Source organism: Microcaecilia unicolor, chromosome 11 (assembly GCF_901765095.1).
Source record: "Microcaecilia unicolor chromosome 11, aMicUni1.1, whole genome shotgun sequence".
Taxonomy (NCBI): domain Eukaryota; kingdom Metazoa; phylum Chordata; class Amphibia; order Gymnophiona; family Siphonopidae; genus Microcaecilia; species Microcaecilia unicolor.
Window position 1 is genome coordinate 38,881,863 of NC_044041.1, and position 12,853 is coordinate 38,894,715.

The following is a 12,853-nucleotide window of genomic DNA, read 5'->3' on the forward strand; positions in this document are numbered from 1 at the left end:
AGTTTTGTGTAGCATGGTCTAAGTCATTAGAGACCTTTGGTTACTTAATTGGGTGTACCAGTAAGACCATGCCTTCAAGAGTTTGTCTTTTCTAGAACTAAAGATTTGAAGAATTTTTTAGTGCTTTGCACTACAATAAGGAGATCCTTTCTGCAGCGGCTTTCAAAATTAATGGATTTTCGAAGATCTTCATATGCTTCCCAACTCACCTTGTGGATTTCTAGCTTTGGTGCTCTTACATACTCCCACAGTAGAGTTAAATATGATAGAAGGTGATCTAAATTTTCTATTTTTTCTGAACTAAAGAAAATGAGAGGCAGTTCAGTGTTCATGTCTTTCTAGCAGAGCTTATCATTTCTTCTCCATTTGTTTATAGTCTAGCAGGGCAACCTGTCTACGTATTTCATTAATTTCTACATGCAGTCTTGCGTCTAGAGAACTACCAAGTACTTCACCAAGGTTTATTAGATGCCTTGTATCAGGCATTCCAGAGCAGTGTATTTAGACCTTTGCCCTTTAGTCTCTTCTGGTTCTTCTCTTCTGGTTCTTCAAGGGTTGGACAGTGTCAGTTAGTGCTGCAAGTTAGTCTTCAGCTAGTCTGTGGCAACATCGTCATAGCTCTGTTTCTTTAGTACTTGTTGCAAATTGATTTGGATTAAAGCCTGCTGAGATTTATGTTTAGACTTGGGGAAGTCCAGGTCTTGGTTCGAAACAGATTTTATCCCAAGTCCTCGATGAATCTCTCTTTCTCAGTTGTCCTAAATATAGTTTTACTCTTTTTCTAATACTTCTTGGTGGTCATAAGAGTCAAAGTGTTTGACAGTATCTCTTTTGATAGATATCTTTAATGCTTAAGTTCTCAGGTGGCAGCTAGTCTCAGCAGCTTTGCCTTTTGCTCTTCATTTTCTTACTGTTTTCTAACCTTTTAGATCTTTCTGAAATGGTAGCAATTGAGTAATTGAAAATCTGCAATGTCTTCCTTCTATTTAGTGGTAAATAGCTCCATTCAAGGCTACTGCATAGGGTTCTCGTGTTTTCTTGTAGATACCTTCGTTCCCTAGGCTCTCCCTTCTCCATTGTAGCAGTTCTGTTGTTACACCTTTCTGTGATTGGAGCCAGGGGGACCATCTCCCTGACATGGCTGAGAAGTCAGATAGAGTGAGAGAAAAAGCCTGACGTGTTTTGCTTATGTATTTTTGATACATATGGAAATACAATGTGTCACATACTATTGTCGTTCCAAAGAAATAAGGCTCATTCCTACCTCTCCTGCATTTCAAGTAGTGATTTGGGCCTTGGAGGTAAAACACTTCGAAGGGAAGCTGTAATATGTGATAGCTTCAGTTCACCCAGACAAGATCCTCACTGCCTTCGGTCTCAAAAAGGCATGCTTTCACATTCCTTTTTGGCCTCCTCATCAGAACTTCTTAGATTTGCAATTCTAAACTGGGGTCAGGCCAGAATGCTCCACTTTTCATTCTGAACTTCTTTCATTGCCTTCAGCATGTTGTCTTCCTTATTAACATATATTTTGGAAACTTGGAGTGAATTGCACTCAACCAGCTGGGGCAATTGGATTCTAGATAATATCCAACATGACAATCAAGGGATGTCAGCCTCTGCTAGAGTGTAATAGTTGTTTACCATATCCCTCAGATGTTACTTCACAATGTTGGGAAAAGGCCCTTCCAAAGCTGGCATTATATCAAATTATTCTCACCTTTCTGTCCTGGACACCAAGGACAACTTTAGTAGAAGTCCATAATTTTAGACCCTGGGGTTTGGGCTCCTTTCATAGTTACTTCCTTAAAACTTGTTCTCACCTCCTCAACTTGTGAGTTTTATATATTCTGATTTGAGAATCTCTGGGCCCCCAAGTGCTGGGGATTTCTTCTATTTAGAGGCTGTTGGTCAAATTCTGGGACTGTGAGCATCATGGATCATCTTTAGGAGCAACTGGTGGAACATCTGCTTTGGATTTTTACTCTATTCCTTTGGGAAATCAGTCATACTGATTCAAGTCTTTTTCATTTTGACTTCTTTAAAAGTTCCCTAGCAGAACATAGCAAGCATGCCTTTTGTTTGTAACAAAGTCATTTGTTAACTCAGTGTTTGCGCTTACCAGTTAAGGAAGATTATCCTTCTCTCATCAGATATATTTTGATCTGTGAAATTGATTCTGTCTAGTATACCCTTTTAGTTCTTTATAATCTACAAAATGTCACAGCCATTTTGGAGCAAACAATTGAGGAATCACCAGAAAGAGGGACATTGATAATTTCCTTTGTATTTCAACAGGATTTAAATGCAGTTATGCGTCTTTACTTTAAATCTACTAATCGAGAATTTGCAGGTCAAAAGATTTGGCTTTATCCGGATGTGACTAAATCCACACAAGAAAAACGTAAAAAGTTTCTATCTATGAGGTCTAAAGTATTGGAAATGGGAGGCTCTTTCCTCCTGGCTTACCCATGTAAATGTGTCATCAGGTTGAATCAAGCTAAATACATATATTATATGCCTGATCAGCTTCAGACTTTTCTAGACACTAAACAACGATAGAATTAGAATTATAAATGGGACTGACGGTACCATAAAAGTTTCACTAATATGTTTTGATTTTGTACACTATTTCCTGCCTCCCCACTATTGAGGTCTAAGGAAGCCAATATTTGTCTTTATTTAGATGATTTGTTTTATTTAATGGCTGTATTACACTTTTGCAGTATGATAACTTCTGTAATAAGTATATAAAAATTAATAAAAATTATGAATCATAATCTACGTCAAGGGAATGCTCTTGTAGCCAAAGAATGCACTTAGTTACCAAGACCACACTAGTCAAAATTTATAACATCGTTAACACAGTTCAGTTCTTCACCTCTTAGAAGTGTCAACCATCTCCACAATTCTTCCATTCTAGTGATGCAAAAAACCTCATCTGTAGGTCTTATATGTTCTTTCAGTCCTGTCAGCTATATATTCTATGTTAATTACAGCCTTTCCAGCTGTTATTTTAGAAGCTTCAGCAGACTTTCCATTCAATTCTGTCTCAAAACGTATCAGCTGCTCTCACTTAACAGAACAGATGATTGCTCCTTCTAGGACTCTGGTGTATGATGTTCCTCTCTTTTTATTTTTTTTCTCCCTTTCTTTCCTGGCTTGGTCTGGAGAGTTTTTTCTTGAGAATCCAAGATTAAAGATAGAAGATCCTGATCCCTTCTTCGATGGAACCAAACTTCCAGTACAGCATTAGCTAGAAGTGAATAGGGATGGGTAGTCATTAGCAATGACAGAGAAAATGTCAACATTTCTTCTGTTATTTCCTGTTGTTAGCAAACTAAAACAGGATGGGTTTTGTATGCCAAACGACTGGTTTGGCAAACAGACCCCTCCCTCCCTGCTGCTCCACCCTACACTCCTGGTAGGGCTGCCTAGTCTACCTAAATCCTTGGTGATCTAGTGGAGATCCATCGAGACAGGAGAGATGCCCATTCATTCCTGCTCTGGCCACAGTCTCATCTGATATTTTTTGTTACATTTGTACCCTGCGCTTTCCCACTCATGGCAGGCTCAGTGCGGCTTACATGGGACAATGGAGGGTTAAGTGACTTGCCCAGAGTCACAAGGAGCTGCCTGTGCCTGAAGTGGGAATTGAACTCAGTTCCTCATAGTGGTTGCAGCCTTTCACCCTAGTCTTTTGTTTAATTTTGTATTGTTTTGAAGCGATATGTGTTGTGTCTGATTATGTTTAGTTCATATGTTTAATTTGATGATAATTAGTATGAGCAGTTATAAATTAAATTCAATTAAATACAGAAGGACAGTTTATCTGGGTAAATGGCTTTGAAATACGGTCTCACCATTTAAATATTCTGAATACATAAAGAGTAGTGGTTGAATGCAAAATCTATTCCGAAATCTGTGTTGGTAAATTTGTGTGTTTTTTGTTTTTGTTTTTTTAGATTTCTTTCCAGTCTGTATTTAGGCAACCTTCAGGAAGGAAAAAGGAACTCATCAGTACTCTTGTACAGAATCCAAATGTGAATACAGAGCTTATATTGAACTTTTGCAGGTAATACCTAAACCTTTTAAGGGATTTTATCTCCTATATTTTGTCCTTATTTATATCGGTATATCTAGCATACAATACTGAGCAGTATGGTGACTGCACAAAATTATATAGGTAATACACAAAAATTTATATGGATAAGTTATCAGCAAAGATACGCATTTAAGTCTGAGCACACAGTAATGCCAACCTAACTTTGTTTGGATAACTTAACTGAATAAAGTTACGCCTGCTATTTCTGTGTTCAGACTTGATTATTTAAGTTATACAAATTACAGTTGAATATTGCCTCTATCTGTATTCTTTTAGTCCTATCCCTAGACCACCCCTAATCCTGCCCAACTTTATATGTGGCCAAAACTAGCAGGTAAGATTTAATTTCTCCTTCTCCTAAACAGAACATAATACAAAAAAAAATCTACATTTTCAAAGCTTACACTTCTCATTCTCTAAATATTAAAAATCTTTTGTACCGTTGTGTGACCATTTTGTTTTTCCAATTATGTTGGCCCTGGCCTCTCTTTACCAATCCTTTTGTTGATATTTTTCCAAGTTCTTTTCTAGGATCTCATTTCCATTTTCTTACTTCCCTTTCATCTTCCCTTCCTCCCTTGTATCTAACACTGACCCTTCTGTTTCATATTTTTCTCTATTTATTTCTTTCATCTATCTTTGTATCTACTTGTAGCTAAATTGAGTTCCTCCTTCTCAGCCCCACAATCCTCAGTCTCCTTTTTTTCACCTCATACCAGCTTTCTTCTTCCTTCACTTCCCTCCCTAGTCTTCTCATTCCCACCTGTATCTGATTCTTTCCTTAGCCTCCTATTTCCTTTCACCCACTTCCTGGTCACTGACTTTCACCCTCTGTATTTATTGCTTCCCCAGCCTCTTCTATCTGTATGCTGGAATCATAAGTGCTTTTAAATACATTTTGTAATACACTTTTCTATCATTCAAGGTTGAATACAAAAATCTAAAAAATCAGAGCATGGTATACGCAAGAGCATAGAAAGCTACTTAAATCAAAACAGAGTAGATACATGTAAAACCTATTTCTTTTTCATTTATCAGCCCAGTAAATAACATTTATGCCATGCTCCTTAACCAGCAGATGGAGACAGAGAATAAAGAGTTGTGGGCACCAGCATATTAGAAGCACCATGCAGCTATGAACCTAGCCTCTTAGTATTCTCTGTCTCCATTAGACAGTGGCAGTCATAACTGTACAGTTCTGCACTGGCCTGGTAACACAGCTTCTGAGCCCTGTTGGAGGTTGGGATGACTTCTGCATGAGGAAAGGCTAAAGTGGCTAGGGCTCTTCAGCGGCTGAGGGTAGATATGATAGAGGTCTAGAAAATAATGAGTGTCGTGGAACGGGTAGATGTTATTAAAATGGACTTAGGGAAAATCCACTGCTTATAAGCAGCATAAATTGTATTGAGCTTTTTGGGGATCTTGCCAGGTATTTGTAACCTGTTTTGGCCACTGTTGGAAACAGGATGCTGGGCTTGATGGACCTCTGGTCTGCCCTAGCGTGGCAATACTTATGTGAATTGCTTGTTTACTCTTTCCAAAAATACAAGGATTAGGGGGCACACAGTGAAGCTACAAAGTATTAAATTTAAAACAAATCTGAGAAATTTCTTCAGTCAACGTGTAATTAAACTCTGGAATTCGTTGCCAGAGAATGTGGTAAAAGCAGTTAGCGGGGTTTAAAAAAGGTTTGGATGGCTTCCTAAAGGAAAAGTCCATAGACCATTATTAAAATGGACTTGGGGAACAAACAAAATAATATGGTTACTTTTGAAGGAATTATCTGTGTTAGTAGCATGAACGAAGGTATGTGTACATTTTAGAGTCTAGTTTGTTGTCCCTGCTTCTTCATAGAAGAACTTCTTGATGAAAAATGCTTTTAAGTTGTTTTTGGAAGATCTACCAAAAACCTTAAGAAACATGAATCACTACTTGATCTTCCAGTAGTTCCAGTTCTTAGTGCATAGATATGTGAAGCATGGTGAGTAAGTTGACATGTATCTTAGTCCCTTGCAATTGGGGAAGTGTAGTGTGAGGTAATTTCTCAATTCCATGCTTATGTTTAGTATCGGTGAGGTTATTAGGTCTGCCATGTAACTTGGCGCTAGACTGAATATTGTACATAGTTTGAAGGATATTCTTGCTTTGACTGGGAGGCAGTGTAAGGCATTGAGTAGTGGTGTGGCTCTGTCATAAAGTGATTTTCCATGAATCAGCCTTGCTGTGGTGTTTTATGCCATTTGTAATTTGTAATTTTCTTAGGATTTGATCTTTGCATCCTGCATACAGTGGGGGAAATAAGTATTTGATCCCTTGCTGATTTTGTAAGTTTGCCCACTGACAAAGACATGAGCAGCCCATAATTGAAGGGTAGGTTATTGGTAACAGTGAGAGATAGCACATCACAAATTAAATCCGGAAAATCACATTGTGGAAAGTATATGAATTTATTTGCATTCTGCAGAGGGAAATAAGTATTTAATCCCTCTGGCAAACAAGACCTAATACTTGGTGGCAAAACCCTTGTTGGCAAGCACAGCGGTCAGACGTCTTCTGTAGTTGATGATGAGGTTTGCACACATGTCAGGAGGAATTTTGGTCCACTCCTCTTTGCAGATCATCTCTAAATCATTAAGAGTTCTGGGCTGTCGCTTGGCAACTCGCAGCTTCAGCTCCCTCCATAAGTTTTCAATGGGATTAAGGTCTGGTGACTGGCTAGGCCACTCCATGACCCTAATGTGCTTCTTCCTGAGCCACTCCTTTGTTGCCTTGGCTGTATGTTTTGGGTCATTGTCGTGCTGGAAGACCCAGCCACGACCCATTTTTAAGGCCCTGGCGGAGGGAAGGAGGTTGTCACTCAGAATTGTACGGTACATGGCCCCATCCATTCTCCCATTGATGCGGTGAAGTAGTCCTGTGCCCTTAGCAGAGAAACACCCCCAAAACATAACATTTCCACCTCCATGCTTGACAGTGGGGACGGTGTTCTTTGGGTCATAGGCAGCATTTCTCTTCCTCCAAACACGGCGAGTTGAGTTCATGCCAAAGAGCTCAATTTTTGTCTCATCTGACCACAGCACCTTCTCCCAATCACTCTCGGCATCATCCAGGTGTTCACTGGCAAACTTCAGATGGGCCGTCACATGTGCCTTCCGGAGCAGGGGGACCTTGCGGGCACTGCAGGATTGCAATCTGTTATGTCGTAATGTGTTACCAATGGTTTTCGTGGTGACAGTGGTCCCAGCTGCCTTGAGATCATTGACAAGTTCCCCCCTTGTAGTTGTAGGCTGATTTCTAACCTTCCTCATGATCAAGGATACCCCACGAGGTGAGATTTTGCGTGGAGCCCCAGATCTTTGTCGATTGACAGTCATTTTGTACTTCTTCCATTTTCTTACTATGGCACCAACAGTTGTCTCCTTCTCGCCCAGCGTCTTACTGATGGTTTTGTAGCCCATTCCAGCCTTGTGCAGGTGTATGATCTTGTCCCTGACATCCTTAGACAGCTCCTTGCTCTTGGCCATTTTGTAGCGGTTAGAGTCTGACTGATTCACTGAGTCTGTGGACAGGTGTCTTTCATACAGGTGACCATTGCCGACAGCTGTCTGTCATGCAGGTAACGAGTTGATTTGGAGCATCTACCTGGTCTGTAGGGGCCAGATCTCTTACTGGTTGGTGGGGGATCAAATACTTATTTCCCTCTGCAGAATGCAAATAAATTCATATACTTTCCACAATGTGATTTTCCGGATTTAATTTGTGATGTGCTATCTCTCACTGTTACCAATAACCTACCCTTCAATTATGGGCTGCTCATGTCTTTGTCAGTGGGCAAACTTACAAAATCAGCAAGGGATCAAATACTTATTTCCCCCACTGTATATCCCATTACAGTAATCTAGGTGTGCTAAGGTTTGTGTTTGCAATAGCATACGGAAGACTGTTCTTGGGAAGTAGCCTCTTATGCGCCTTAGTTTCCACATTGTTTGGAACATTTTTGTTTTGACATTTGATGTTGTTCGAATAACACGTTTCTGTCTATTGTAATCCCTAGTACTTTCTGGCTGTCTGCTATCGGGGGGTATATTCATTCAGGGTGATTCTGGGGAAGGTGTTCTTGCAATAGGTGGATGTTAAAATTAAGAGTTGTATTTTTTCTTTATTTAGTTTTAGTTTCAATGTAGTTGCCCAGGATTCTAGGATAACTCCTTGGGTTATTTTGGTTGCTATTTCTGTTGTGTCTTTGTCGAATGGTATGTAGAGTGATACATTATCTGCGTCGATGAATGAGTTGAATCCATATCTTGCAAATATGTTGGCTAATGGGACCAAAATGTCAAAAAGTAAGGGTGATATTGGTGATCCTTGTTGGACTCTGCATTTTGCTGTTCATTTGGGAGAATATGTTAACTTGGTATGATCTGGATGTTAGAAATCCCTTGAACCATTCTAATACTTCTCCACTGATGCTGATTTTGTCCATTAGTTTTATCAGGATCTGGTGATCAACTGTGTCAAAGGCGCTTGATGTCAGATTGGAGGAGTAGGAATTTGTTTGCCTTTGCTGATTTCTCTTTTGAAGTTGACTAATCATATTAGTAGTACTGTTTTTGTGCTGTGTTGTGGCCAGAATCCCGATTTTGAGTCGTGAAGTATGGAGAAATTGAGGTATTCCATGAGCTGTTTGGCTACTAGCCAGTGAAAGAAGCATCCAAGATTGAGTAATCTTGGATGCTTCTTTCATTGGCTAGTAGCCAAACAGCTCATTCCCAGCCAATTTACCACCACCACTACCACAGAGAATGAAACAACAGAGGAATAGATGGGTCACAGTATGCTCTGGTAGACTAGGATCTGTGACATAGAAGCACTCACCCTCCCAACCTTTGCCCCTGTCAAATTCTTTTCTGCGTTGCATCATTATGATGCTGAAAAAAGAAGTACTGTGGTGGAACCAGAGGCAATGAAAGTAGCACAACCCAAGAAACATTCCCCAAACATTGATGAAAAGCAGAAAATTCATACTTCTTGGAGGCATTAACTTAGGAACACAATTCAAGGGTTCCAACCTAGTGAAATGCCTTCCAGGATCTTCAGCTACCAGATGTACTGACCAAATACTGAAAGTGATCAGAGAAGAGAGCAAGGCTTCAAATACTGCTGTTGTAATTCACCAGGGAACAATTGACCTGGCCAACAATAGCAAGTTTACAGCACAGAGAGTGTTCCAGAAGCTTGGGGAGGGACTGAAATCTTTGGTTTGGACTGTGGGTTTTTCTAAAGTAATTCCTACATGGGGGAAGGGAGAGGAAAGACTACACAAAACAGTGGAATTCAATAAGTGGCTTGAGTCTTGGTGTAAAGAAGAAGGTTTTAGATACATAGGAGCATGGGGTAATACGTGGAAAAATAACAGGCTGTACTGTAATGATGGGCTATATCTTTCTGTGACGGGAAAAACAATCATTGGGGACAAATTCCGACAGTATGTTTGTAGACATTTAAACTAGAGAGTAGGGGTGACAAAAGGAAACAAGGGAATTCAGAACGTCACCCCCAGAATAAACATGATGGCAGAGGGAAAGGTCAACTAAATATAGAAAAGCACCTAAATTCACTAAGCACATGGAATGCAATGAGCATAAAATGCTTGTAGTCTAAGTAATAATTTTCAAGACTTGCAAGCCCTGATGTTTGATGAAAACTTGGATATTGTTGCTATTACAGAGGTGTGGTTCAACAATTCCCATGAATGGGATGTGACCATACCGGGCCATAATCTTTTTAGGAAGGATAGAGAGGGCCGAAGAGGTGGAGGAGTGGCGCTGTATATGAGAGACAATATCAGAGCGGCTGAACCTGGGGAAAGGAAGAAGCTTTATGGATCAAACTGGAAAGAGAAGAAGGAACCTGTATCCACATGGGGGTTATCTGCAGACCTCCAGCACAAACGGAGAACTTAGACAAGGATCTGATAGATGATATTCAAAAGATTGGTATGAAAGGGGAGGTGCTACTGTTGGGAGATTTCAACTTGTCTGATGTGGAGTGGAACGTGCCGTCTTCAGAATCGGAAAGAAGTAGGAGATTGTGGACGCCTGTCAAAGTGCCTTGCTCATACAAATGGTAACCAAATCCACGAGGGAAGGGTCGATGCTGGATCTAGTGCTCACGAATGGATGAAGTGTTTCCAATATCCAGGTGGATGCCCACCTATGTAATAGTGATCATCACACCATATGGTTTGATATAAGGGCAAAGGCGGAGTGCGGATGCACAAAACTCAAAGTACTGGATTTCAGATGTACTGATTTTGATAAAATGGGGAATACCTGAAGGAGCTCTTAGCGTGGGAAGGCATAGCAGATGTGGAAAATTAGTGGTCAAAACTAAAGGCAGCTATAAATATGGTAAGTGATCTTTATGCAAGGTAAGTAAACAAAAATAAGAGAAACAGAAAGTGTATATGGTTCTCCAAACAAGTAACTGAAAATATAAGTGCAAAAGAGGCTTTGTTCAAGAAATACACATTGAGAAGCAGAGGAGTGTTTGACAGCTCCTTCATGAGTGTGTCTAACGGCATCGTGGAAACATCTAAGTTGATTTGTGTTTGTGCTGTACTGAAGATTTGGCTGCTGTTGGATGTCAAGTAACTTTACTTTTTTGATTGATTGGACCATAAACTTATGATTCTTACCAACTCAGTCTTTCAGCGAGACAGTTGAGATCAGGTGGACCTGGCCGTTACAGCCTCGGCTACAGCGACTCTGCCTTTGAATTGTGGTTTTTTGTTTAAGAACTTAATGATTGATCAACCTGCAGGTTGCTTGCGTTTCATTTAGGATCTCAAATTTATTGATGTAACGCTTTACCACTGTACCACAGATGTAGGAGTGTGATTGGGAATGAATGATGTGTAATAGTGTGAGGTTGGATATGTTGTTTTATTAAATTGGATATTACTTTGAATTATTATATTTTGTGTCAAGGTATCTTAATCGATTTTTATTTTGAGTTAAAATTTAATGCCGAGAAGTGCAGAGTGTTGAACTTGGGATGCAAAAACCCAAAACAGAGATACCGAATAGGAGGGGAAAGATTAGTAAGCTTGTCTCAGGAGAGAGACCTTGGGGTGTTGGTGTCCAAGGATCTAAAGGTGAAGAAGCAATGTGACAAGTCAACAGCCGTGGCCAGAAGGATGCTAGGCTGCATAGAGAGGAGTATAACCAGCAGAAGAAAGGAGGTGTTGATGCCCCTCTACAAGTCATTGGTGAGACCCCACTTGGAGTATTGTGCTCAGTTTTGGAAGCCATATCTTGCTAAAGATGTAAAAAGACTGGAAGCGGGTCAAAGAAAAGCTTAAAAAATGGTATAGGATTTGCGTTGCATACCGTACGAGGAGAGACTTGCCAACCTGAACATGTATACCTTGGAGGAAAGGAGAAACAGGGGTAACATAATACAGACGTTCAAATATTTGAAAGGTATTAATCTGCAAACGAACCTTTTCCGGAGACGGGAAGGCGATAGAACTAGAGGACATGAATTGAGGTTGAAGGGGGCAGACTCAGGAGTAATATCAGGAAGTATTTTTTTCTCCCTTGGGAGGTGGTGGAGATGAAAACGGTAATGGAATTTGAAACATATATGGGATAAACACAAAGGAATCTTGTTTAGAAAGAATGGATCCACGGAATCTTCGCGGAAACTGGGTGGCAAGACCAGTAATTGGGAAGCTAAACCAGTACTGGACAGACTTCTACGCCCTGATCATGACTGAGTGTAAATTTTAAGGGGCTTTGACGTTAGCTTCAGAACTTTTAGTGCAAGAAGAATGCTGGGCAGACTTCTATGGTCTGTGCCCTGAGAATGGCAAAGACAAATCAAACTCGGGTTTACATATAAAGTATCGCATACCATGTAAAATGAGTTTATCTTGTTGGGCAGACTGGATGCACTGTACAGGTCTTTATCTGCCGTCATTTACTATGTCAGTATGACTTCCTATGAGGAAAGGCTAAAGCAGCTAGGGCTCTTCAGCTTGGAGAAGAGACAGCCGAGGTGAAGATATGATAAGAGGTCTATAAAATAATGAGTGGAATGGAATGGGTAGACGTGACTCGCTTGTTTTCTCTTTCCAAAAATACTAGAACTAGGGGGCATGCAATGAAGCTACAAATTAATAAATTTAAAACGAATCGGAGAAAATATTTCTTCACTCGATGTGTCATTAAGCTCTGGAATGTGTTGCTACAGAATATAGTAATAGCGGTTAGCATGGTTTAAAAAAGGTTTGGATAGCTTCCTAAAAGAAAAGTCCATAAGCCATTATTAAATTGACTTTGGGAAATCCACTGCTTATTTCTAGGATAAGCAGCATAAAATATATTGTACTGTTTTGGGATCTTGCCAGGTACTTGTGACCTGGATTAGCCATTGTTGGAAACAGGATGCTGGGCTTGATGGACCTTCGATCTGTCCCAATATGGCAATATTATGTACTTATGATTCAAGGAAAGACAATTAGTAGGTAAAACCACATTTTTCTTTTAATTACATACATTTTATTTTTGTTAATCTTGAATTGATAATGAATATGACTGTTGGACAGACTGGATGGACTGTTCAGTTCTTTGTCTGCTGTCATTTACTATGTTACTATGCGTATGTTAAGTACAAAATCACTGAGGGAAATATTCAAAAGTTCAACTGCCACGTAAATACAAACATAAGATTTATCTGCTTATC

At 39.9% G+C, this 12,853-nt stretch overlaps 1 protein-coding gene across 1 annotated transcript in view; it reads left to right on the plus strand.

The window, feature by feature from the left end:
* The window catches only part of KNTC1 (kinetochore associated 1), a 318,233-nt gene that overhangs the window by 243,440 nt on the left and 61,940 nt on the right, over window positions 1-12,853 (plus strand). The window contains exon 43 of the mRNA XM_030219253.1: window positions 3,966-4,075. Coding sequence (XP_030075113.1) covers window positions 3,966-4,075 — 110 coding nt within the window. The remainder of the gene's footprint in view (window positions 1-3,965; window positions 4,076-12,853) is intronic.